Here is a 27,937-nt window from a genome sequence, read left to right on the forward strand (position 1 = left end):
GTGTCTATCAGTATCTTATATAGGTTTTATGTGGGACCTAAATGGGCTATAATGTGGGCTATAAGTGGGTTTGTCCGCAGTTTCCGTGGTGGCCCCAACTGTGTATGCCCACATAGGCTTGAAGTGGGTGCTGAGTGTATTTCCTGTAGGTCACAAGTGGGTAAGTAGCATTAGAACTGACATTGGGCCCATATTTTTACCCCTGTGGGTTAGAAGTGGGATTAAAACAGGACCCATATGGGTCCCAACTGGGAAAAGTACACAAGACCCACGTTGGCCCCACTAATATGTCTATCAGTATTGCATATGGGTTTTATGTGGGACCTAAATGGGCTATAATGTGGGCTATGAGTGGGTTTGTCCGCAGTTTCCATGGTGGCCCCAACTGTGTGTGCCCACATGGGCTTGAAGTGGGTGGTCAGTGGGTTTCCTGTAGGCCCCTGTGGGCTGGAAGTATGATTGAAACAGGGCAAAGATGGGCCCCAATCAGGTAATCATCCATGACCCATTTTGGCCCCACTTAAGCATCAATTAGTATTGCATATTGGGTTAATGTGGGACCTAAATAAGCCACCATGTGGGCCATGAGTGGGTTTGTGCAGTGTTGCCATTGAGGTCCCACCTGTGTTTTCCTACAGTGCTATATACCAGTGAACCATTATAGGGTCTTCTTTTCCATCTAGCTTTCCTAAAACCCAAATGAGAAGATTCTGTAAAATCCCACTGTTTCACAACATAATTTTCCAAATGACGTCAACAAAAAGCTTTTAAAATGTTTCAATTTAATAAAAGAAAATAAATTATCCTGATCCTGCATTGTGAAAACGAGATACAAGACCATGGCAAGGTCACCCAAAGGTTTAACAGATAACACACAGGATCTAACATACAACAGTTACTTAATAAAATAAAGAACTACTTCACTTGGTACAGTACAATATGAACAACCTTAATGTGTGCCAATTATGTGACGAAAAAATAAATAAATCCAGTAAAACAAAATACTCATAGCATCCTTGACGGTTCCTGAGAACAAGCTCCATCGGCTTGATATTCAAGCTCTCTTTGAGTCCTTATAGCTCGGTTTCCTCCCCTGTCACGAGCTCCAACAAACCATTTGGAGAGGCCCTTCTCCACTTCCTTTAGTGGGACTGGTTGGGTGATGTCATTTTTTCTTCACTGCCCCTAAAAAGAAATCACAAAAAACAAAGTATTCATTTTAGCCTGGGATTAAACTTACTAAATCATTTGTCAGTGATGAATATAAATTAATAAATTCAACTCTAATTACCATAGAAGACATCAAAAAGACGCAGTTAGCAGAATTTATTCTCTCCATGACGTCCAAACAGGTTATATTGCAGAGCCAACTCATTGGACATGAGGAAGCCCATCATTCTTCTGGTTGCATCGTCCAAGAGTCCCCAATTACTCCAACCACAGCAACCTTTTTAAATAGAGAAAATATCACAAGATAGAAAGATGCAGTTAAACGTTAACAGCTTAATTACATATATAAATAATAAAATAAAACTTTAAGTATAAACTTACAACTGCTGACATGAAATCTATATCGGCGAGTCTGTCACGACAACTTGAGTGAAGCTGCAGGTGACCTGACCAACACAAGGGACAAAACAACTAAACTCTGAAATAACCATTCCCTGAAGCAAGTGTTCAAGTAACTCTAGGATGATAAATAAAATTACGTTTACTCTATATATATATATATATATATATATATATATATATATATATATATATATATATATATATATATATATATATATATATATATATATATATATATATATATATATATATATTAAGCATAATTAAAACTATTAAATACTTCCAGAAACTCAATACAGGGGCCTATACCCTGTTATTTCTAAGCCCTTAATAGTAAGCAACATCCATATATATGATAATATTACCTTTGGCACACACACAAAAGGATTTTTTTGATTAAATATTGGTTATTATCCTGCGTTTTTTTCCAAACTGGAAATAACAGGACTCATCCTCTGAGTCACCGGCTTTCGCTCTGTGTGTGTGACGTCAATCTCGGCAGATGGAGTCGGCCTCGGCAGCGTGTCTGCGTTTCTCCCAGGAAAACAAAAAAACATTCAAACTTCTGCAAAGATGGATGTGCATATTGTGCATATAAAAATAAAGCGCTTTTGACAAACATTTTTGCTCTGCGGAGAAAGTGGGTGTGTGTCTGTGGGCGGTGCCGGCAGCGCAGACTCTCATGAACGGGACCGTTCTCAATATGTGTTCTTCACGTCAGCTCATGAGAAGAACCCGCTCGATTTTAGAGGAATACTCGCGAATGGGTCGAAATACCGCTTAGGTGTCATTTTGTGAGGAATCAACATTATAATACACTAAAAAGCTAAAACAAAAAATATTTTGCATTTTATGGATCTAAACTCGCCGCTGGACTGATTAGTATTCATTCATTTTTACCGAGAAATTCCGGTCATTTTTCAAAATAAGATAATTCAGACTCATAATAAAACGAACTAAAAAAACATTTCACACAAAACCTGGCCAAATTATATATGGCCAAAACAAGTTATCCCCGCAAGATCCAAATAGAAACCACTAAATTGGACGGAAACCCGCCGAATCTGGCAACTCTGTTACTAGGATGCGCTTCCTTGTTTGACGCCTCGGTGAAACGCCGACACACACTGGCTGGATGATCGGTGACGCGACCCTATACTTGTCATCATGTCTGGAAATAAACCTTCTGCACGTGGAAACTAGTTGTCTGCCCGTTTGTGACACCGGCTTCTTTCAAATGCAAAAGCCGCTGTAACGTGGATGGATTCAACTGCAGGACAGAACAACACTCCCGAGCTGCGCATGCTTTTATGAACCACATTTATCATCGCCAGTTAGAGCTGTAAACAAAACACAAAACCAAAAAGGTATCTTACCTTGATATCAATAAATGGCCTGGATGAATGGTGCGACAGAAGTGCAGAATCTCCTTGCGTTGACGGACCAGGACGACTGACTGAATCCGTATCAGGAAATGAGCGGGAGATTCAAAACGCAGCAACCGTCCAATCAGCAACGCCTGCTTACCACTTTGAACTCCTTAAACCACCCTGCTTGCCCTTTGAGAAAAATTAAAACTTTAATTCTATTTTTTTTTTACTTTTCAACAGTCAAAATGGGTTTTTGTAATAAGGCAGGTTTCTACTCCAATAAAAAAGTCATTTTATTTACATATTAAAATTTTCTATAAAAACTAGACTAAACCAATCCAGCATATGAACACATTTTATTTCAGTAGTAGTGTCAGGTAAGTTTGCATGACAGATGTTAAACTATTTTTGTAAGCTAACACAAGTAAAAGAAAAAATAGCAAATTGCTCTTTATGCTCATTGTGATTAAATGGTAAATGGCGTATACTTATATAGCACTTTTTACCTTCTTTCGAAGGCCCAAAGCGCTTTACAGTCACAGGTCCATTCACCCATGCACACACACATGGCGGCTCCGCTGCCGAACACTGGCGCCAACCTCCCACCAGAGGCAAGGTGGGGTTCAGGGTCTTGCCCAAGGACACTTCGACACATGAGCGGAGCACAATGATTCCTCTTTTTCAAAACGTTACCTTGAGACCTTTGCACCCCTAAGCATTGACTGCATATGCATACATGGCCAATAAAAAAACCTTGAACCTTGAAGCCAGGCTTGTTCTGAATAGGCCAGCAACACAACAAATGTGTTATGTTCAAACAAAGTTACCACTTCATCTTAAACTGTGTCGTTAAAAACTTGAATCTGTGTTGGATACACTGAGCACCAATGAAAAAAGTAAATATTTTTAATAAATAGGAAAGCCAGACAGAAGACTAGATGGTTGTATGGTGCCAAAATTGGGACAAGTGGTCACCCTACTTGTATCTAATTGCTTACTGCTACATCCTCAAAATCTCAGCACTTCCTCTACAAACTACCAAAACTCTGGACAGGAAAAAATAAATGTCATAATTGTCCAATATTGCAAATGCAGGTTGGTCTGGGTAAAACATGGTAAAATATTAAAATGTATGTCTATTTGTGGTTCATCAATTTAGCCAGTGTTAACAGCTGGACTGATGAGAATTAGAAAAGCTGTGATTCATATTCAATTTGGAAAGAGTCTTCAGGGGTTCTGTCATTTTACTCATCTTCTTGGATTTTAAGCATATGTCTAGTAACAGAATACAAAACAACCTTTTAAAATACCTGCCTATATGGTTAACCCATTAGCACTCTTAATGTGGTACTCATTTGTAGCAAACCATGTGGGTCCTACATACAGTGGCCCACTTACAGACCAGGTCTTCTTCGCCCACCTAGATCCTTTATACAGCCTATATGGTTAGCCCATGAGGGCTCCTCATGTGGGACCCATGTAAGTTATACCACATGGACCCTACATACAGTGGCCCAGTTACAGACCAGGTCTTCTTTGCCCACCCGGGCTCTTTATCAGGCCTATATGGTTAGCCCATGAGGGCTCCTCATGTGGGACCCATGTAAGTTATACCACATGGGCCCTACATACAGTGGCCCAGTTACAGACCAGGTCTTCTTTGCCCACCTAGATCCTTTAGCGGGCCTATATGGTTAGCCCATGAGGGCTCCACACCTGGGACTCATGTGGGCCAAACCATATGGGTCCCACATACTGTGTCCCAGTTACAGACCAGGTCTTCTTTGCCCACCCGGGCTCTTTATCAGGCCTATATGGTTAGCCCATGAGGGCTCCTCATGTGGGACCCATGTAAGTTATACCACATTGGTCCTACATACAGTGGCCCAGTTACAGACCAGGTCTTCTTTGCCCACCTAGATCCTTTAGCGGGCCTATATGGTTAGCCCATGAGGGCTCCTCATGTGGGACCAATGTAACTTATTCCACATGGGTCCTACATACAGTGGCCCAGTTACAGGCCAAGGTCTTCTTCCCCCACCTAGATCCTTTAGCAGGCCTATATGGTTAGCCCATGAGGGCTCCTCATGTGGGACCCATGTAAGTTATACCACATGGGCCCTACATACAGTGGCCCAGCTACAGACCAGGTCTTCTTTGCCCACCCGGGCTCTTTATCAGGCCTATATGGTTAGCACATGAGGGCTCCTCATGTAGGACCCATGTAACTTATACCACATGGGCCCTACATACAGTGGCCCAGTTACAGAGTAGGTCTTCTTCGCCCACATAGACCCTTTATTGGGCCTATTTGGTTAGCCCATGAGGGCTCCTCATGTGGGACCCATGTAAGTTATACCACATGGGTCCTACATACAGTGGCCCAGTTACAGACCAGGTCTTCTTTACCACCTAGATCATTTAGCGGGCCTATATGGTTAGCCCATGAGGGCTCCACACCTGGGACTCATGTGGGCCAAACCATATGGGTCCCACATACAGTGTCCCAGTTACAGACCAGGTCTTCTTTGCCCACCCGGGCTCTTTATCAGGCATATATGGTTAGCCCATGAGGGCTCCTCATGTGGGACCCATGTAAGTTATTCCACATGGGTCTTACATGCAGTGGCCCAGTTACAGACCAGGTTTTCTTTGCCCACCTAGATCCTTTAGCGGGCCTATATGGTTAGCCCATGAGGGCTCCACACGTTGGACTCATGTAGGCCAAACCATATGGGTCCCACATACAGTGTCCCAGTTACAGCCCAAGTCTTTATGGCCCAGATGCAACCCATATGGGCCTTACTTGGCTGACCTACATGGGTTCTAGCCCACATGGTTCCTTTGTAGGGCCCTAACAGGTAACCCATGTGGGGGGCCAATGTGGGGCCAATGTAGGCAAAACCTAATGGGGCCTTCAAAGTTTACCCAAAATAAACCCATGCCCAGTCAGTACCCACATAGCCCACCTCTTTCCCAGTTGGGGCCCACGTGACATTGCTGGCTGGGTAAAAGGTGAATCAGTATATTGGGAAGTGCCATTCTCTTTTGTTTCTCCATCTCAAGATTGTTTAAACCATGTGCTCTAGTTAGATAGGAGAAAATGTTCACAATTTAGTACTTTTAATCTTTGGTTCATTCATTTTCTTCTCAAACCTATTTAGTGTTTGGGATTTATTTTCTGTTGGTTACATTCTGCAAAACTACACAATGCATGTCTACACATGATTTATAAACCATGCATGTCATATGCAGGCCTCTGTTTTTTGGAGTCTGTTTATACTGTGTGTAGCATGTTTCCATGTTTCCTCTGGAGCGCCGTGCTCCCTCCGTCTGAGTGATGAGCTTGGGAATGGGAAACAGGTGTGTGTGTAAAATGTGGGACACACTCCTTTATCTTACTCTATTTCCCTCTCTCCTCAGCGGGGGTGTCATGTTCAGCTGTGTTATGACAGATATAGTAAAAGTTTGGAAAACAGGATCACTGAGGCTAAAAAAAACAACTTGCAGATCTGTTTATCAATATTTATTCATTTATGTATTCAACTGGTTATGAATCTCTGTTTTTACTTTTATGTATTTGAATCCCTTCATATTTTTGTTTTAACTCCAGTGATTTCCACAGAGGAATCCTCCACATCAGTGATTAAATCTCGGTAAACAGGCTAGCTGCAGTGGCTCCTTGCTTTAATTGGGGGGATATATGAAAGGGTCCTATGTGAACGTGAGTAGGGGGGTAACTGATGTGGACAGGTCCCTAATATACATATATATATATATATATATGTATGTATATATATATATATATATATATATATATATATATATATATATATATATATATATATATATATATATATATACATATATACATACATATATATATATATATATATATATATATAAATATACAGTTTGCCCTTAGTACTTAGCCAGATTTCTATTTCACATCTCATCAGTGTTTCAGTTTCTGCTTTATTGTGTTTTTTATAATTTCCCTTTCTGTCTTGCTTTCTGGTTTTTAAATTTGAAAAATGTTTTTATGTGAAGATGACTTTATTCAGAAAAGTATTCAACAAATAAAGTTTACCCTGATCTGGTTAAAATTGATTTAATCAACAACAAATACAGCAGTAAAAAGAAGTCTGACAGTGAGTATCATGATGGCTCTGAGGCTCACGTTTAATGAATCTTTTATTGTGTTGTTTTAATCACTGACTGCATTAAGGGTCTTAAAGGTGCTCAGGTCATGTGTGATTAGCTGGGCTATAAAAGCTGAAGCCTTTGGGGTATGTGTTAAGTGGGCTATTTAAGATCCACCGTTCATGATTGATGCCTGAGTCAGTTACAAAAACCAATCAGCATGAATGAAAGTTTGCAAAGAAGGTGGCCAAAAAAACAAAACAATCAAGAAAGTTGTTTTATTTGGGTTCATCCTAAATAATTAAAGAGCACAAACTGAGATTTCTGGACAAATTGTTGGTTTGTCAAGGTTTCACAACTTTACTGTAAACCCACTGCTCATGTGCCCCGTCCCCGCCCACCCTCTCCACTGCGGGACTCCCTCTTAACAGCGCCGCCGCGCCGCGCGCCGTCAGTGTGCCAGCAGCAGCCAGAGCATAGCGCAGGGAGCAGAGCGCAGAGCGCAGACAGAGCGCAGCGCCACGCCGCACGTCTTCCTCACAGGGATCATACAGCTTCACCGGACCTGAAATACACCTCATGAGTAGACACCGTGAAGGATTAAGGTAAGCATGTCTGCGCTCTGCACGTGTCACGATCAGACGTGGATTTCAGCCAGACATGATAGTTTAGTCGGAAGTTTGGGTCAGAAATCGATTCAGTGACACGGTTGCGTTTATTTTATAATAAGGTAAGGAGTTGTTTAGATAAACGGCTGCGTCAGAATGACCACACTCTGAGTGATGTCTTCTCGTGGAAGCGCGTGAATGTGTGTGTTTATGGCACAGTCAGCTGATCGATCCCCTTGACCTCTGATCAGGGTTTTTTAAATCGGTCAAATTATAACAGTTGCACACTTTATGACAACATTTTGTCCCAGAATCTTGAGATCTTTATGGGATGTTTGGGCTCCATAAGGCAATTCCTCCTTGACATCGTGACTCTTATTGATGTCAGGCAGCTTCCAGTTAATAGTCCACATAAACTCAAGGATGAACTGATTTTCTGAGAACCTGGCCAGTGGATTGGTGTATTATGAATAGGATCTGTCCTGACCTGGTTTAAATCAGCTGTAAATCCTATTAGCTATCTGGAATGGAGAAAGTGGGACAAATAACAGAGAAGACACATTAAGGAACTTTGGTGATACACTGGAATATTTCTTTGTATCCACTCTCTTAAGCTTTTCTTGCAGAAAGTCTTTCTCGATGGTCAAGAGAGCGTTACTTGAGATCTTTCAAAAGAACAAAAGTTGGTTCGGGAGGGCCATCAAGCTTCCCATGCACCCCCTCCACTATGAAAAGAGCGTCTCTGCTTAGGAGACAATTGTGCCCCCGGGGTCAGTTCCACCTTTACGCACCTCTGCTGCCCCTTCTCCACCTCTTTGTGCAAGCATTAGAGATCTGTGGGGGTCAGAGGCATAAATGGCATAGTAGCCAGACTAAACAGACCACACATACCTCATAAACACACTCTCATAGGTGAGCCTGTGCCGGTCTGGTCTGTGAGTAGCAGCGGGAGGTTTAATTCATGCTATTTGATGCAGCTCATGAGTTGGCAGTGCGTCCCACTCGCCTTCTAACAGTAGGAATTAGCTTTTACTTTCCTGCAGGACTCACATCAAGAGGGCAAAGAAGCTGACAAAGCATCCTCTTCACAAAGTCCCTTCAGTTCACAGCTTCCTCCTTTTTAACCCACTATTCTGAAATCTTTGAAAGAAATCTGCATGTGTTTTTTCCGTATCATCACTTCTTTTAATGATCTGTTTGCAAGCAGATGGAACTGCAGTAACATTCACTTTGTTTTGATTGCTACAAATCTTAGCTGTCTGGAACCTGTACCTGAAATCCACGATGAGTCACAGGTCGTAAACACCTACAGCAAGCTAGCATCCTTCCTTTATATTACTCACATTTTAAAGGGAGAGTCATAAAAGTGTCTGATTGTAAACACACCTCTAAAATCACCTTGTGGACTTCTGCAAAATATGGAAAACTGCTGTGTCCTCCTGGGGCGCAGACAGGATGGCTGACATCATTATCATGACTTAACAACTTGCAGTTGAGCTCTTCTTCTTTGTTGCTTGGTTTCCAACACAAGCATGGCTGATTGTGGTGTCATTAGTGATGCAAAGGTTGAGTAAACCTGCAACCGCCTATTGACTTTACAACTTTTACCGTGGATTTTGCATGTCATACTCTTACTCATACACACTGCTGCACCCACCATAGTAATAACTATCTAGAGAAAAGCTAATAAAGCATCTTGAGAGACATTTTTATATTGGCTGATGTTATTTGCACGTATTTACAAGCACAAAAACTGATGGAAATGTATGTTGGCCTCATGTAATGCATGCGACCAAGATGTACATTGCCTGCATATATTTTACATGGCCCAAGGCTAAATGTTGTTGTTGGTCGCATTCAAAGCCCTAACCGTCACCCTAACTCTTCCTTTGGGTCCGTGTGGCAAAGAAAAAAGTTTGAGACTTTTCACACGTATTTAGAAAATTAAGCGCAGCCACTTTTTTCAAATTTGTTACGCCTTTTTTTTTTAAGAAAAGATTGCACAAACAGATAAGCAACAGTGAGCATCATTACCGCTCACTGCACAGACAGAGTGAAAGCTGCTGGGTATTTTAAAAGATTTAGTTTAAAAAGGGCTTGTGTTTGTTTCTCATTAACGCTCTAGGCTGGCTTTTGCTTTCCTGAAAAATGCATTTGTGAAAACACAGCCTTGCAGCAGAAACATCAAACATTGATTCTGTTAAACCCCCTTTTTTTTTGTAGCATGGCTACAAGCAAAGCCCCCCCAACTTATGGCGGGATGCTCAAGTTTCTAATTAGAGGGAACATGGATGCTGTTAATGACATCATCTTCCCTCTGGTGCTTGAAGTGTGAGTCTGCATGAGTTTTTGTTGCTGCACAGCAGCTGGTTTTAGACAGTGGAGTAAGACTTCAAACGCCAAACGTCTGGCGTATAATTTAAGTTTACTGCCTCTTGTCACCTAGTTTGTGGATCAGACTGTGGGAACTTCTTTACTTTTGAGGAAAGAAACAGTGAAAGATGGAGTTTCTTATTTACATCTGGTACCAAAATAAAACAAAAATGAAGAAACTATAACACAGAAATGGCTACTTCTAAAAAAAAATGCTGAATGAAAGAAGAACCTAAACCTATTATCTGGTGGCAGGCTGCTATTTTTACTGTTTTGTAAACATCAGAGCATGAAACCAGTTTTCTAAAGTAACAATTTTATGTGCAAAGATGTTTTTTTATTTAAGTCATTTACATTTGTGTCCACCTTCGTGGTTTATCTTTGAAGAACAGTTTTTCTTCCTTATTTTATTTTTAGTAACAGACTTAAATGCTTAACTGACTTAGGAAACGATTGATTCAATCACAATGAACTTGTTTTTGGTCTTTGAGAACTGAGCCGTCCTCTGTTGTTACATCACTTGGATCTCCCTGGGCTCAAGGCTCAATCCATAATTCATTGTGGCCAAGAAGATCATGAAACCTGATCTGACAGATCTCCATCTCCTGACTGTCCCCTGCGAGTGGGTGACAGCTGTGAGAGCGGCTCTTCTCGCCACTGCTCTCACATCCCTGTAATTGTTTGCAACCCGACTGGGCGCCTCTCTAGCTCTGACACATCCCATCACATCCAGCCGTGCCATGCTTTGACCGCTCAGCCGTAACCAAGATGACACAGGCCTGGACATTCCTTCCGACACAGGAAGAGAAGGTGGACGCATCCCCAGATTCTTCCGGATATGTTCAGGTCTTGACAGAAGCAAGGGAGAAGAGAAGCCGCCAGCAGAGAGGTCTCTTTCCCTTAACACGGGAGGCTGTTAGCTGGGAAATAGCTTGGTTGATTTGTAATGAGGGAAGACAGTGGGCTGGTTCACCGGAGGTTAACAGCTAAGCGTAAATGGCAGCAAGGAAAAACAGTGGAGCTTCGGCTCTAGCCTTTGTGCAGGGAGTGTGGAAGATGGCTTTGTTGCCTCTTTTAAGACAAGTTTGGGCGGTTGGAGCTAGGGATGGTCTACATTCTCTTTTTTTCCTTTTTGTAAAGTTTTGTGTCCAGTCCTCTAAAAATAGCACCAATTACTGGACTAATGCTGAGAGTCTCTGTCCTGCAAATGCACAGCTTTGTCCACACCCAAAACTTATATAAAGGGGGAAAACATTCTGTAATTCCTTTCAAAAATCATTTAGAAATCAAACATCCTGTGTTTAGTTTTTATTTAAAGACTTATGGCTGTATAATGCAAAACATTAGAAAGCACATCGTGTTTTCTCACTTTTTATTTCTGTTGCCAAATGGCCACTTATCTTACAAGCTACCAATCAACAGGGAAAGTCACAGGTACCTAAATAAAATTCTGCCTCAGGAAAGGTAACTCATAACACCTTAACAATGTTGTCTCCATTATTACAGTTCTGGTCCCAGCTCTTAGCTTACACAATTGACTGTACATGAGAACTGGAGCTAGTCGATATGATGTCCAAAATCGACTTGTTTCCAGCTCCAACCAAATGAAGTCAATTCAGTCACCATCTTTTTGCAACATGGACAGCCAAGTTGGAGCCAGACAACGTCGGTATGCAGTGATTGTTCTGAGTTGGTCTAAGTCAACATTTCTATGAAAACCACTCTCCCCAATCAGGACTGAGCTTGTTGGAAGTCCACACCCTTATCACTCAAAGTGGGTTCGGGAGAATCTGTCAAACATTTTGAATGTTGGACATGAGACTACATAGTTTTATTGAGACATCTGTTTAGAACTTGAATATACATTTTGGCTTCTTAGAGCCAGTGGGTACTTCCTATTTAGAACCCGAGGAGGGAGGGGTCAGACAATTTATTTTCTTATACAATCAATGGCTTACACCAACAATTAAAAGGTCAAAAGAGGGGGTGGGTAACTTCCCCTTTCTTTAGCCACCATCTGATCCAGGTACTTTGCAGCTTTTCTAGGCTTTGTTAAGTAATGCAGTAGCCCTTGGGGTCATAGGTTACCTACTCCTATAAAATAATATGGCTAAAAAAGGTTTAGGGCCAACCAGCATTGCAAAGAAAATAAACCCCCAAATCTGGAGGAAAAACATGTGGCAATGCAAACGTTGCAAAGCTGAATGACAAACCAATGTCATTATCAAAACCAAAGGAGGTCCTCACAATTAGTGTAGCTTTTATTATGTCAGGCAATGTAAATTTGCATCACAATGATACACTCTGTGAGAGGCTGTTAAAGCAAATTGCAGTAAACTATGCATGAAAACTGTGGTTGTTTGTTTAAAACAACAAAATTTGAAATTAAAAGTAACGGAAGATTATAAAATGTATTAACGAAGTCAAGGTCCGACTGTATCTTAACTTTTTCCTTTTAATGTCAAATGTCATGTAAACCTGAGCTATGCACAATTCAAATTGATCATTAGGGATGCAGCAACAACAGCAGGACTTTTCCAGGACTTTCTAATATTAAGGCAGTACATCTTCTTAGCCAAATCTGGTTATATCCTGATTTTTCCTTTACTTTCATTACCTGCTGTAACATTTGAATAATGATGGAAATTTCTCAGCTGCATGAGTCCAATTTAATGAAACCGCTCCCACACATTCCTGATGGTGGAGAAGAGCTGCTTTAGCTCCTTGACTGTGAAACATTTAATTGATGACTTTGCTGAAGCACTCGCCCTATTATTTTGTAATGATTATTTAAAAATGTTTCAGGGAAGTGTGAGACGTTTGGTTGCATCAGACAAAAGCAGGAACAACTGACTACCATGTTTGCTCCATCATAGCATATTTTTTTTAATTTAGCAAGGATTTAGTTCAGCATTTCAGCCAGAAAGGTTATAGTCTTTGCTGTGTGCCGATAATCGATCATTTAAAGCAGGAAAATCTGTTTATAGGCAGCGGGAGGGGCCGGTTCGGACTGCAATCACAGATGACCCACTTGTTTGGGGATGCACCACTGCAGGAGCATCTTTAAAGCCTCCTCCAAACAGCCCTGTCACAAACATTCACAACTCAGTGCTAACCTTTTACTGCTAACATCAGCAACATGTGTTTAGAATTACTCTGCAAATGTGGTGGTGTTGTGTTGGTAGCCTGCTGTGCTTGTGTGAGGTGATGGAGGGATTACTCAGATGTTACAAAAAGGTTCTCTCCTGTGAGTATGAGAAGTAAAATAACACAGGTGTACTTTGCCTTTTTTGCTCTTTGCAGAGCCCTCTCCCATTGAAGGATCTGTTGCCCCTCCCTGATCCAGACACAGGTCTAGCAGTGTGAAAAATGTGCCGACTTGGTGAAATAGAGCATCTGGCGGTGTGCCAGACAGAGCTGCCTCTACTGGCTAAGAGCTAAATGAGAGTTCACAGTGTGCAAACACAATTTACGACTTTGTGAAGATGTTTGCCTGAGCGCTACACTGGATAAAGTCAGGATAGGCCCGTATGCTTGATGTAGCAGAGGTCTTTTTGACCTGCACACTGCTTCCCCTGATTAGAAATAGACAAATGAGAGTCAGTCTGGCTGTTTCTTAGAGATGCATCAAAATATTGGGTCGCAGTGGGGGGGGGGGGGGGGGGGGGGGGGGGTCAATCTAATAGTTAAATTTGATTAAAAGATTACGTTCATAGAATTTAATCATGAGTAATCAATATTAATAAAGAAATTAATTAAATTATTATTTAAAACAATCATAAAATTGTATTAAATTAATAGAATTTATTTATTAGAATTGGTTGGTTCTTCCCATAGTTCGCCTTTGGGCAAATGTTTTGAACATTTGCCCATGATGAGTAGAGCTCCACAGAATGAAGAAAACTGCCGATGTGTGACAGTAGTCACAAATATTGCAATTACAATAGGACTTGTGATACATGAACAAATGGTTACGAGTTATCTCAACTTGTATGTTTAAAAAATAACCCAAGAAAAACGATGTGCCTCTCTGGTCTTACTGGCCAAAATTAAGACAACACATCAGAATAACATAGGCAGTGTGTGTTAACAATAATTTTTCTGTCATTGCTTGAGTGTAAATATTTAGACTAATCATTCATCTTGATTTATGCCACTTTTTACGATGTATGTATTGCACAGACTCATATCGCCATATTGATAAATTTTCGTTTTTTTTGCCCAAGCTTAGTAATGATAAGGGTGTTCACCTTCAAATGGCTGCTTCTTTTACGATGTTATGCACTGAAAGGTTACCTAGCCCCAACATTTATCATCAGGGTTTGTCAAATAATGCATAAGAAAATCTAGCTATCAATCAATCAACCATTCAATCTGCGACCGGCGACAGTAAAAAACACAGGCTCTTTGAACAACCATAACTCTATGACCATTTACACGATTGATGTAATTCCAACGGTTTCTTGGTTAGGGTTAGCTTCTTGTGTTGCTCCAAAGCCGCCCTTCTTTGCTTGAGAATCAGCCGATTCAATTGCGCAAACACTTCACTAGTGTGCAGTGTTGCATACCAGGGCAAAGCTGATATTCACCTGGGCTTCAGAAGAGTGATGTTTATTGCATCGAAGAGTAATAGTAGTTCAAAGAATCTCAACTAAAGCTCCTACGTTAAAATTTTAAAACTATGTGCCTACCTCACCATCAATTGATTCAGGTTAGAAAAAAAACTGTCAATATTTAGCACAAATTGATGTGAACCAATAGATGGTATGATGATATGACCTAGTTGAAATGTTAAACTCTATTCCAAAGGGTGAACATAGATTTCTGTTATTACCAGAATATACCCAAATCACAATAACGATAGTGACAAAACCACATTAATTTCACAACTAAGGGGGGATCTTTCATGTTTTTAATACATTAAGTGTTATTTATCAGATCAAGTCAGTCCAAATATCCGCACATTTTTCGCATTTTAAATGATTAAATAAAGCAAAGATAGAATTGTATAAAATAGAGAAATATCTATTCTAAAAAGCAAGTTTTTATTTTTTAGTTTTTGGCCTTGAGTTTGTCAATAGCTTTTACATAGAAATGCAAATATGTCTGTCTTATTACTCTTGTTCACGCATCAACAGTGAAGTCAGATTGGTTTTACATTCCTGTACAGAAGTGAAGGTCGTAATTTTTGGAAAAGGAATTTTCACATCATTGCTTATTCTGGAAGACAATTTTTTTCCGGTAAATAATACATTTTTACTCTATGTGTATTAGTTACGACAACTTTAACAAAGAATTGAATAACCTTTTGTCAATTGAAAATTAGCAGCTACTTTACCTTTAGGAGGTTTAGCAGAAAAAGTAAACAGAGCATCATAAAACGTTCTACATCACAGCTGTTCAGCACTCATGGAAATCAGCACCCTTCCTGAGCCTTACAGAAGACGGAACTTGCCCAGTTGATTGATAAAGACAACAATAAATCATGTGACCATATAACCTTATCTGTCCGAGCTCTGGGTTGGTGCTGGAGTGTTGATAAGGACCTGACATACAGTGTAATGTAATAGTGTAGATGTACAAGTCAGAGTAGTCGCTGTGTCTCACGTAGGTCCTTTTTATGATTTTAACCTTAGCTTGAAGGATTACTCCCGTCAATTTGTATCATTAATTTGGAATTTGATCATTTTCTAAAGTTTGCTGTTAAATTTATTTGTACAACTTGTTTAAGCCAGTATATATAAGTATTCATTTTTTTTGCTTATGAACTGAAAAGGTTTTTGATTACTGGAAGAAAAATAGTAAGAACAGTTTTAAAACATTAAACAAATGTGAAAATCCAGAAAAGACGACTCTTGAAACATAAGGGTGGGGGAAAAGGTAAACTGTGGTCATTTCATCATGATGATGCTGTTCTTAGGGAAAAATCCAATAACCTGTGTCATTTTCTAGGACATAGTTACTGCAGAGCGCCAGGAGTTCATTAGAAATTTGCTTCTGAATTGTGGGTGGGACTGTTGGCCTGCCCCCATTTCCCATCATCCCTTTGTTAACACTCTCTCCTGCTAGTTTACACCCCTTCTCACCCCCAACCCAACATTACTGGTGCAACAAAAATGGAGAGAATTTTGGAGCTATCTATCCATACAGTGTGGAGCCATAAATCAGCTTAGACAAGAAAAACAAAGCCATTAACTGATGTATTTGTCTGTAGCACCTAAATTTAATTTTAAATAAAGAAATACCCAGAAGTGCAATTTAATCTTAATTTTATTTATAGATGAAAAAAATGCTTCAACATTTAAAAACACCAAAAGCACAATTTACATTGGAGTGGAGCTTTAATAATTTCTGCTTCGGAGCTGTTGATTTGTTTTTTTTATTGAGAAGGGGTTTTGTAATAAATAAATAAATAAAAACTTGTTGAATTATCTCTAGTTTTCTGTGAAGGTTTTCACATAATTGCAAAATAAAAACGAATTTTAAGGGCAAAAAAAATCCTTTCCAAACTACAGAAATTATTTTTTCATTTCTCCGCATTGTTTTTTGTTAAAAAGGGATATACCCCCTTGATGCTCAGTTCGCTGGGTTGACATGAACCTGGTCATGCCTTCATGGGAAAAATAGGTCACATCCCAAATTGAGGTGGATCATGATCCACAATTGTGTTATCCCCCAGCTCTATGCGTGACTTCTTTCGCCTCCTCTTTGTGTAAACTAGCTGCACATATAGGCGGCACGTCACAGTCCTTGTCTTTGTTGTTGTGGTCCAGTGCTCAGCTGCGCCTGCAATGATTTGTTTGAATGACAAAAGAGCCTCAGTAGACAGTTAAGAGCCCCTGTTGTTTATTTTATGGTTTTGGGAGTGGGGGGCACGTTCAGGTCCGGGGCTCCTTAAGTCGTCCCAGGTGGCTCTGCTGCTGCTCGGCCTGTCTGGAGAAATCCCTGAGGTGGACCCGGCGGCTAATGAAGGCTTCACAGTGATGATAGGATTTCAAATTAGCTACCCCTCTTTGTTTCTGTGGGGGATTGTAACTTAAGTACATTTTATTGTCGCCACGTTGTCCCTTTCGCTCCCTGACTAATGAAGCAGAGCAATCAGGTCAACACTTTTCTCCTGACCTGGAGGAGGACAATTCTCGCGCACCATTAATAATGCAAAGACAGGCACATCCTTTTGTTTGCAGGACAGAAGAGCGCTCATCCTCGGCTCCACCCTACTTCATCGCAGACTTCTTTAAGGTCTCAAGTGTTGCTTAAAAGTGCACAAAGTCATGAATCATGGTTCGTTAGGGGCTTGTATTCACACAGCAGAGAATCAGTGCGTGCAGATGCAACACATAAAGGCATTAGTAAGTGAGGCTTTGCAGTTATTTCTGTGGTGTTCGTTACAATGCAACATTCTCAATCTATAATTTCTTTATATATGTCCTCCACCATGAGAAAAATGTTACAAGAATTGGTTGAAAAAATATGATTTTCAGTGGAATGGGGCTTTAATAGGTTGCCAGGTTGTCATCAGCAATGCCCCTCATCTTCCCAACATTTAATCGGACTAAAGAGCGTGCAAAATCCACTCCCAGATGATTCAAAGTAGAGCTCTGTGCATTTATTAATGTCTTATCTTGGTTTTGCCTCCCTGAATACATTTTTCACCAAGGAACTCAGCTTAACCTCATGTCTGAGGCCCCCTTTGGTCTTCCTAGTGAAGGGCCTCTGAGTTCCCATCAGGTTCTGCTATCATGAGGCAAACACTTCCTGGGTTTCCTTGTGTTTACTTTCTCTCTGGGGCACCACTTTCTCGTTACAAAAAGAAGAGGATTTGTCTGACTTCACCCATAACTGATAACACCTTCACCTGTGCTTTCATGCAGCTTGATGTGGCACAAATTTGGCAGCTGATTAAAAAGTCAGTGCTTCCGCAACGTGACAAGTCTGTGTCTGAACATTTTGATGTGGGATGACACCAAACATCTGGTTCCTCTTTAACTGAGGGGGGGCTAAGCCTCCCGCTGCAGGCAGGGCTATCATAGGGAGAATAAGCGGGAGGTTGGGGGGGAGAGGACACACAAACACACACACAGTTTTTATTAATAAACAAAGATTTAAAAAAAAAAAAGAGCCACACACATAAAACATGATTTCACAGAGCTGTACAAGTTCATTTACTTTAGCATGGCATGCATTTATTCATGTTTGATTGATTCAAAACCCTTATGAAGACCCACTCTCATGAAAATCAGAGTTTTTTACATGTTCTTGTAGTATTTTTCTCACACCGGAGGACAAAGATGAATAAAATTAATCTTAAAATGGTTTTTTTGAGTATTTATGTAAAATCAGGAGCAGACAAAAAATTGCCTTTGGAAAAAGCTTGTAAGTGTGACAAGGTACTACGACAAACCAAAAGCTCCGTGTTCTGCTCCATTCTGATGCCTGCACTTGTAGACAAATAGATCTACATGCTGGTAGAACTAGCATGATCTAGTGTTAGGGTTATGGTTAGCTGGTGTCTGGATTAAAATTATACGGCTGGATTGCTCCAATATTACTCGCCCTTTTTGTTGCAGCGGTAATCTTAGGTTGGGGATATCAGAGACTGTAAGCTAGTGGGAGAGCACAGATGGATTAGTCAACACAAGTTTTTTTTTTCATTTTGGCTAAAATGGCATAATGATTATTAAAAAAAACACTAAGAATGCTTTTAAAATTGTTTTTTTTTTTTTAAATCAGTTGTATCAAAATGTGATCAGAGGATGTTGCTCCAATCAAAAAATAAACTTTATTGTTCCTCCTGCGATGGACAAAAGCTTTTGAAGCGCTCACATACAGAGAGCGAGCGTAAACGGTGCTGGCAGGAGGAAGACATTCAGACAGAGGTCAAACGCGTGTGAACAAGCACGACTGCAAATGGAAGGGTGGCACCAATTGGTTGCATCAGGAAGGAGAGGGAGTGGTGTTTGCTGTGGAGATGGGAGAAAATGCCAGAGTTCAGAGGTTAATGACAACATTCTGTGAGAAACAAAGGAGGTCATGAAACAAAAGAGAAACTCTAAAGTCCTCTCACGCTTTTCACAAGCTTTACGATCACAGGCCAAGTCACTGGATACTAATTTGGCTCATTTTGCTCCATCGAGTTAATGAGGGCTTTTGTGTTTCAGTTGAACTAGTGTTCACATGTATGTTTTCTAAACATATGCACAGATTTATATAAAAGTTTTCTTCACAAAGACATTGTAAAGAGCCAGCATCAATAATTCTGGCGCAGACTTTGCTTTGTGCTCTTTAGGACGGGGCTGAAGGCAAGAGATAACCTTTGAAAGCGGCTGGTTTCCCTCAAGCTCCTAATGTCAGATTCAATGATTGCACACTGGCCCTACAAGCAGAATTCAGGAAAGGCACTCAAAGTAGGCCAAACATAACCTGTATTTTCGGTTTGTTAGGCTAAAACAGTGTTTTGTTCTTTTTTTGCTTTTTTATCGAACGTGAGTGGAATTTTTTTTTTTCATTTTAAAATCAGATGTGGAACAGATTGCTCCAGCAGGATCTACTAATAAATACACCACCGCAAACGGTTACCCCCAATCCCACATCCTCATCATTTTCTACCCTTTTTTCCTACCTCATGCCCATTTTTATCTTTCTTCTTTCCCACACCTGTTGTGAGACATTTTTCCCACAATTCCCCCTTAACAAAGCTTGACTTTGCCGAGTCCCAACATCTGGAAAAACTAAGCAGAATGCCAGGGCCCCCTGTTCTTCAGGTAATTTATGGTGGCATGCCTTTTGACGGGCTCTGTGAGGGGTGTGGAGGCAGACCCGACAAGGCCGGGGTGAAACATGAGCTCACCTTCTAAAGTGTCAGTGCCAGTTATGTTTAGTCAGGAACTGAACAATCAGACTGACAAACAAAATTGTACATTGGTCTACCGGCAGTTAATTATATTTTCTCAGAGTTCGTAATTAAGGTCCCATGAAACTCAGCTCTGTGTAATCTTCTCTGGATCTTGAGAAAGGCTTTTCCTCTGGACGGCTACCACAGGAAATTGGATTTCCAATTTTTATTAAAATGTATTTTGTAGGAGGACAGCTTTTATTACTCTGTATTTAAGCATGAACATTTTAACAGTATAGACAACAGATAGGTTTTTATCATAGCTTCATCCAAAGTGGGGACATTGATATGCAAATCTTTGTGGGATCTCCATGGAATAATATCTAGATTCCAATGTAATGCCTCTGTTTGTTAATATTGTTGCAATTAGTCAGATCAAGAGTTATCATATTAAAAAATAATTGTTGTTTTTATTACCTATTCATTCAGTTTAGTATCAAATTAAAGACCCACTCCAATGAAAATTGTGTTTTCTACATGTTTTTGTGGCATTTTTCTGATGAAGGGGGACATATATTTAAAAAAATTAAGCTCAAAATTCAATCTCTATCTGGGGAGTGCAGGAACAGAGTTCTCAGCAATGGTGAGGGGAACAGGGCACAGGGTTGCTCAGATGAATTTCTAATGAACTACTGCTGCTCTACATAAACTATGTCTAGAAAACCTTAGTTTTTTTATTTTTTATTTCACAATTAAAAGAACACTTGGAACGCTTTCAGAAGAGTTCAAAATAGGATCAGAGTGGGTCTTTAAATGTTAGTCTTCTCCAGCATCAGCAGGGATCTACAACCTTAATAATTTGCTAATTTATTACAAGATTTCAGACTAAGAAACCTTCAAAACCTCCGAGTTACAACCTCGAGTTAGACTACAATTTCTAAATAATTAATACAGAAAGGAAAACCTACACAACGCCTACTAGAATCTTTCTCCAGTCAAATTTCAAACCAGCTTTTGTGTTGCAGTAAGGCTCAGGTGCCAAGGCTCAAATTAATATTTCAAAGTGTGAATCTTGCAGGCATCCAATAATAGATTTGTAACAACCATTAGACTATGTAAATGTGATGATCTCTGTAAACCAGCTACGGTAGTTGTTTTATGCTTATATCTGTTAAATGAATTGTGAAAGAAAGTGGAGAAAAACATAAAAACATTAGGACGTGTGAAACAAACATGGCTCTCGTTGATGACAGTCATATGTTTAAATTTGTCTTGACATCCCTCCAGGCTCCTTTGGTTGGCTTTACTGCATTTTAACGACGGTTATTTTTCTTGTCGATGATGCAGGGATATTTGGTTTGTGCACAAAATCAGACAGCTGTGTCCTGAAGCAAGGATCCATATAAAATAGCTCCCTTGTTTTTTTACAATGGGATTTATCAGTGAGCGTGAATTTCTGCTGACATTTTTCTCTGATTTTATGAGTCATGATTATGTTGAGGAAGCTGTGCAGTTTATCAAAAGTGTTAAAAATATCTCCTTTCCGTGTTGTTCATTGTTCCATAAACCCTGTGAAGGAAATGCTAAAATAGCCTTTGATAAAATTTGATCCTGACCGCTGGGAACGATCCACACACAACTTCCTGTTGTCTACGCTGCACAATACACACCTGTGCCGCTACTTCAGCTTTTATTTTTTAAGGTACTACTTCCCTGCACTGTTTAGCAGCAGCCGACACAAAAGGAAGTGCTCAGAAAGGTTTGCCTTCCAGCGGCACATGCAACCCTCTGTCATTTACAGGGCTGTGCCTTTATGACTGGTGCTGACACGCTCGGCCAAAATTAGAGCAGAGACACAAATACCCATGATCGCGTTTGCACACAAGCACATGAACATAGATGCGCAACTGCTGCAGTTAAGCACTCTCATACGCCCGGCGAGCTTGTAACATATCGTTTTCTGGGTTATTGCCTTCTGCAGTTTCAAGTGTGCAGATTGACAGATTTGTTTCTCTCAACCTTATGTGCAGAAAACACGTTTTGCTGCAGATATGTAAAACAAATTAAAGCCGTTTCTTAATTTCTGAACCCCTTTTTTAATTAGGGAAGCAGGAGGCTGTGTTTGCTGCTGTAAACATAGCTGAACCAACATCTGGCCTGAGAGAATATGATAATGAGTCTGGCTGTGTTCCTGTGCAGAGAGAGGCTCCTGGTGTCAGGTTATTTTCACCACTTCTGGAGGATCGACAAAGACTAACAAACCATGTTTTTGTCATTTATGTATTTAAAATAGTTTGGTCAATTAAATCCTCCGTTGTGTGAGCTTTGTATTCACGGCTGCTCCAAACATGCAGCTCCCTCTGGCTTTAAGTGAGCACAGTCTGAGCCAAGCTGTAGGGAACACTTGCCTTTCCTGCCATCTGGTCTCCGCTGTCTGCCCCCAGAGAGAGCACTACATCAAACTAAAACATGTATTTCTCCTTCTGCCTCTTCCCAAGGGTCTGCACAGGTGAGGACGCCATCCACCTCTCTGCCATCTGTCCTTCAACGGATCAAGTGCCTTGGTGCCGGCCGCCCCCAGGTCAACTCATCCGCAACAGGAGCAAAACAATAAGTCTGGACCTGACGTACCTTGGAAGGCCAGCACAAAGCAAATATTTGAGGCCATTATATCTGATTTCCCCAGGCAGTCGCCACTGACGAGCAGGAAAAGTGGGGGAGGAAGAAGTTACCCTTTCAGAGTGCACCCTGCCCGCTATTTTAGCCACACTGTGGGCAGGGAGCATCTCATTTGGCTGCACTGTTGGCTTACCAAAAAAAAAAAAAAAACATTCCCTCCCTGCATGTCCAAAAATCCTGAATAAACACCAGATAGTGAAATCAGCTTTTCTTGACCTGCCCAACAAAGAGACTTTAGACAGACTCTGTGGTCTCCTTGAATTAGTGAGAACGATTTTAAAACTATGAGAGCATTGGTGAGGGCTGACTTCTCCATCTGATCTTGGAAGTTTCTCCAAAACCACCAAGTGGGAAATCGGACGTTTGTTTAAGAGCTGCCGTTTTGATGCCTTTCCCAACTTGCTGAAGTAACATGAAACCTCTCACGCCGATTGGATCCCCGTCTCCTCTGAGGCTTCTCAACAAGGGTCCAGACTACCTGCGCAGGCAGATTGACGGAGGAGGTCATGGGCGATCCATCAGCGCAGTGGAAAGGCTAGAAGCAGACAAAGCCAAATACGTCAAGAGCCAGCAGGTGATCAACACCAAGCAAGAGCCCGTTCTTGTGCCCTGCGCCACGCCACCGCCACATACCCGCCGAGCTTTCTCCACGCCTGGGAGCCTAACCCCTCGTCTCCCCCCACGGCGTTTATCCAACACTCCCTTCTCCATTTCATCTGGGTCTTTCCCCTCAAGAGATGAGAATGAAAATGATGATTCCAGAAAGGAGAACAGACGGACCTCAGTTGACATTGAGGTGCACAACAGGAGCAACGTGAATTATGTGACGCCTCCCAGCCCGCGAACACCTGGGACCAACAAGTTGGTGGCCCCCCACAGCGCCCCGGTGCTCAGAAAGAGCACAGGCAAGCGCATGTTGAGGCCAGACTCTCTGGTCATCTATCGGCAGAAAAAGGAGTGTAAAAGCCTCAGCGATGCTGCAGCAGGAGAAAACAACAACGTGGATGTGAAGGGACAGAGTTTTGTCCGACGCCTCTTCCAGGGCTCCATGAGGGAAAAGAACGGTGGAGGGGAGGGCAGAATCCAGAAGATGGTGATTGGTGAAGAAAAAGCCCCGTCGCGGGACGGTGACTCTCGCATGTCTTGGACCAACGACAAAGATGCTCCAGACGGCGCAGGAAGCCGTAAAACCGACCAAGAACGAAGTCCTCTCAGTTTACCCAGCCCTGGATCCAGATTCAGACTTGAAAACACAAGCAACGTATTTACAAACACCACCAGTGACGCAGTGAACGGTGCTGTCACCAATGGCAACGATGATGACAATGACCCATGGAGGCGCGTGTCCCCACCACCATCAAGAAGACTCTTTGGGGAGCTGCAGCGCTCCAAGTCAGACTTACTCCTTCACTGTTCTGTCGCATTTTCAGAGCAGGAGCATTTCTTTGACTTCTGTGGTCTGGACATGGACATGATAGAGCGTCTGGGTCGACAGAACTTTCTGTCCGGCGCCAGCTCCACGGACACCCTCTCTCTGGCTCTCCGCAGCGTGAGCGAAGACAGCGGCGGCGCCTCAGAGCCCAGCGAGTTCTCCCGCCATTCAGGAGACGGACTGTTTCAGGAGGAGCTGGCAGAGCAGCTTCCCACAGGGGTGTCGATCATCGAGAGGAACGCTCGAGTCATCAAGTGGCTTTACGGATGTAAAAATGCTGCTCAGGAAGGACCCAAAGAGTCTACCGTTTAATGTGTGGACACAGATCTGGAGTCTTGAGAGGCTTCTATTTTCACAAAAAAACCAGTGGATAAGCACATGTTTGTCAGAACACAGGAGGCTATTCAGACAATTCAGGGATGATAGAAGAACTGTTGCAGAATTTGACCGCAGACCCAAGATAAAGTGACCAAATCCTTGCAGAATTCACAGAGTTTTTATGAACATTTCAGGATTTTAAAGAGGGCATTGCTGTGTATTTATAAGTTCCTTTTTCACATATTTTGTCTGCCATAGGTCATAGCTAAAATTTATTTTACTGTAAGTTTAATTAAAAAAGAAATCTGATAGTAGTCTTAAAATGAGGAAGTCAATTAATACATAAAGCTAATTCAATTAATGAAATATTACATTTTAAATAGTCTTTTTAGATTTTCATTAATAAATAAAGCTTTTTAGTTACTTCCAAAACTTTATTTTCACACACATTAAAGGGAGCTGGATTCTTGACACTTTAGACCTGCTGTTATTGTGCTGCGGTTTATAGAAAATTCAGTAATATGTTCTTTGATGTGCAGAAATCTCACTGTAAAGCAACAATAAAGAACTGGGAGCAGCTTTTTTTTCCAGGAATTTTAAAAAGAAACTCTTAAAGTGAACTTTGTTCAGCCTGTTGAGGCTCTTTCTGAAAAGCTTCAACCTTGAGGGTCTTTTTGTTTTTTTAAGATTGCAAAGAAAAAACAGAGTATCAGTGCAGTCTGCATGTAGATTAGCGTTCAGTGGCATCCACTCTGACACTACTGCTTTTTCAATTTAATGAATAGCAACTGATAATAGTGAAACCCAGTCACATCCCTCTTGTATTTGTAGATTATATATATTTTTAAAAAAAGGCTGTGTAAGCATTACGTTTTCACATTTTTAGAATAAAGATCCTACTTTCTAACTTAAAAAATGTTTTTGTATCTGTGGATGTTGCAAAGGTTCATGCCACTTTTTTATTTTGCTTGAATTCATAGAGTTAAACAGAACTGGACTCCGAGCTGAGAGGATGAAATGCTTACAGACTGATACCAGCTTTGCCCTTGATGACTACGTTTTTGTTTTTTTTTTGTTTTTTTGTAAACTGGAAAAGTGATGTGTGTGAAGTGAACAATGAGTACCTCATTTGCATTTGTCCCAGTTTAGGTTGTATGTTGTTGGGTTTTTTTTGCTCCTGAAACGCGGGCGTTGGATCAGGCATGCGAGGCGGCGCCCCTGTGGGGTTGTTGGTGCACTGAACTGGACAGAGATTAAAGATTGAAATTTTACTTTCCAGAGCTTTTAAACTGAAGAGGATTCATATCAGTGTCCGCCTTCTGTTGAAGCTTCTCAGACAGTATTTATTTCACCTGTAAGGTCAGTGTTTAACACCCACAATGGTCACTCATGCAAGCTATAATAAAAAAAAACATTTATTACCACATTGTTGATGGTAAATCCTGTTTTAGCAGTAAGCTTATTTAATTAATTTCTCTCTAAAGTGGGGGAGACTCAAGCTGTTTGATGTTTGAAGATTCACTTTCACCATCTGGAAGTTTCCAGATGTTTACTCTCCCCAGTTTTCTCATCAAAACTGCAGGGGAGGCTGAGGTTGCCCTCTGCTCACTGATAACCACGGATCTTACCTCACTTCATCCATTCTCTGTTTTTCCACTAAAGGTCATTTCCATCTCTTGACTGAAGGATGCTGATAAAATGTGTGCAGGTCTGAGATATGTGGAGTATGGACTGAGAGGCCTACAGGCTAAAGGTTTCCAAATGAATTTTTTTTTTCTGAGAGGATCTGTTTAAATCCTTTATTTTCTGTACACAAAAAAAAAAAGTTTTTATTTTCTAAAATAAGTTTGTGTATGCTCAACACACTGCAAATAAACACATGTATGGAGGTAATATCAGTTCCTGGGTCTCTTTTTTTTCCAAAAAATCTGAGCAGGGTGGGGCGTCTGGACTCACACCAAATCGGTTTTCATATTATCTCAAACACATCACTCATTATAGCATTCCCTGCATAGCATGTTCCTGGGAGCTGCATCAGGTTGTGTAGGTAGACAAAGGAGGCCTCTATGTGTGGCCTGGTGTCTGCAGAGTCTGGAGGAGTTCCTCCACCTCGTCCTCACACTGTTTTCCGTGAGCCAGCTTTTTTTTTCACTTGTTCCACCCAACAGCGGATAGAAATGTTCAGAAGAAGGCCCTTTGCTGACTCCATCAAATAAAAAATAAAAAAAATGGATAGTGGAAAACTCCCCGGTGATGCGGAGCAACTAAATTGTTTAATTTCTGCGACAAGGGTGGAAACACAGTTAAGATGACATTTGAGCGATGGGACTCTTTGAACTGCATTAACTCTTTGCCTCCCTGTGTGCAGAAATGCACATTTATAGCAGGATTTCAAGGAGCTTATGCATCTAAGAAAACATTTTAGGCTCATCAGGCAAATATTGATTTTTCTAAATATGGAAGACTACGAATCAGAACGTGCACATTATGTCTTTTTTTCTTTTTTCCCCATTCTGTCCTTCTCATAGAATAACCCCCCCCCCCAAGTGTCTCAGTCAGTCACTTCGACCGGAGGGCCTGCTGTGATATCCTGTTTTGGGTTCATGGGACCAGGTTTAAACATATGGTCATGTTTTGGGTTTGGCTTTTCTTCCACAGTCTGCCTGGAAATAAACAGACAACAGCTGGCAGAGAACAATCCCGCTCTGTTTATGAGAGAACTGTCCGACTCTGACTGATGCTGAGCAAGCAACATTAGCAAGGTGGGAAATCTGAGCTGGCGTACCTGTTTGAAAGAACGTGTCAGGTAGTTTGAAACGAGGATGATGGACTAACAGGAAAACGCCCATCAGTGCTTTGGTGGAGCAGATGTGGGATCTCACCTGCACAGAAAACCCCACCGAAGGCGGAGAGATTGTTGCTTTTACAGCATTGTCCCTGAGCCAATCCTGCTGAACTAAGTTTGAACTTAATAATAGTTTGATAAAGCAGAGGTTTTACTAAAGAAAAGTTGCTTTTCAGGTCACTTGAAGATTGTTTGACAATTGTGGTTTTTCTTTGAATAACACATTTTACGTACAGAGGAAAAAAATACTTTCGTTGATTTTTCTAAATATTTTAGTGATTTGCAATTTATTAGATTTATTAATTGATGAGACTGATGAGGGGCTTCATTTCACACAATAACTTAAGTCAAATGTTCAACAACAGTCCAAATTGAACACAGCAGTTTTGTGTGGCCTCCAGCTGTGACGCTGTGAGCTCAGACTTTTTTTTTTTTACTTCTCTGAATGCTGAGAGGCAATCATATGAGACAGAGTTAGCCTGGGTTGTGAAGTGTGTCAAATCTGGCCTAGTTCTTCTGTGCCAGCAGCTTCAGCAGACTGTCTGTGCTGGAAAGAGGCTGGGCTCATGACAAACACACAGAGCTCGCAGACAGAGGAAAAGACGAAACTATTCCAGGCAATTAAGCACAGTTTCATTAAAAGATGGATATAAAACATCAAAAGGATGCACGTAAGGGAGACTTATGAGCTGCAGCTGAGGCGGTCCCACTGCAGGGAGAATTAAACTCTCAGTGTGATGTGGAAGGCCTTTGTCACGGATG

General features: G+C 41.1%; 1 protein-coding gene and 1 long non-coding RNA gene across 2 annotated transcripts; one reads left to right on the top strand and one right to left on the bottom strand.

Annotated features, from left to right (window-relative positions):
* Positions 1-765: 765 nt before the first annotated feature.
* Positions 766-3,082, bottom strand: LOC111948993 (uncharacterized). Its single transcript, XR_002874995.2, has 4 exons — positions 2,949-3,082; positions 1,552-1,616; positions 1,292-1,447; positions 766-1,185 (listed from the first exon to the last, which is right to left on the bottom strand). It is a non-coding gene; the product is annotated as an uncharacterized LOC111948993 (long non-coding RNA).
* A 3,917-nt stretch (positions 3,083-6,999) lies between these two features.
* Positions 7,000-26,223, top strand: fam110d (family with sequence similarity 110 member D). The gene is made up of 2 exons (XM_023964338.2): positions 7,000-7,690; positions 22,400-26,223. The coding sequence occupies exon 2, from the start codon at positions 22,993-22,995 to the stop codon at positions 24,322-24,324; it is 1,332 nt and encodes a 443-aa protein (XP_023820106.1). The 5' UTR covers positions 7,000-7,690; positions 22,400-22,992; the 3' UTR covers positions 24,325-26,223.
* Positions 26,224-27,937: the final 1,714 nt, after the last annotated feature.

This window comes from Oryzias latipes, chromosome 16 (assembly GCF_053564925.1).
Source record: "Oryzias latipes strain Hd-rR chromosome 16, Olatipes_Hd-rR_3.1".
Classification (NCBI taxonomy): domain Eukaryota; kingdom Metazoa; phylum Chordata; class Actinopteri; order Beloniformes; family Adrianichthyidae; genus Oryzias; species Oryzias latipes.

Bases quoted from the DNA above. Each gene is read 5' to 3' on its own strand.
- fam110d (XM_023964338.2), top strand. From the start codon at position 22,993: ATGAAACCTCTCACGCCGATTGGATCCCCGTCTCCTCTGAGGCTTCTC.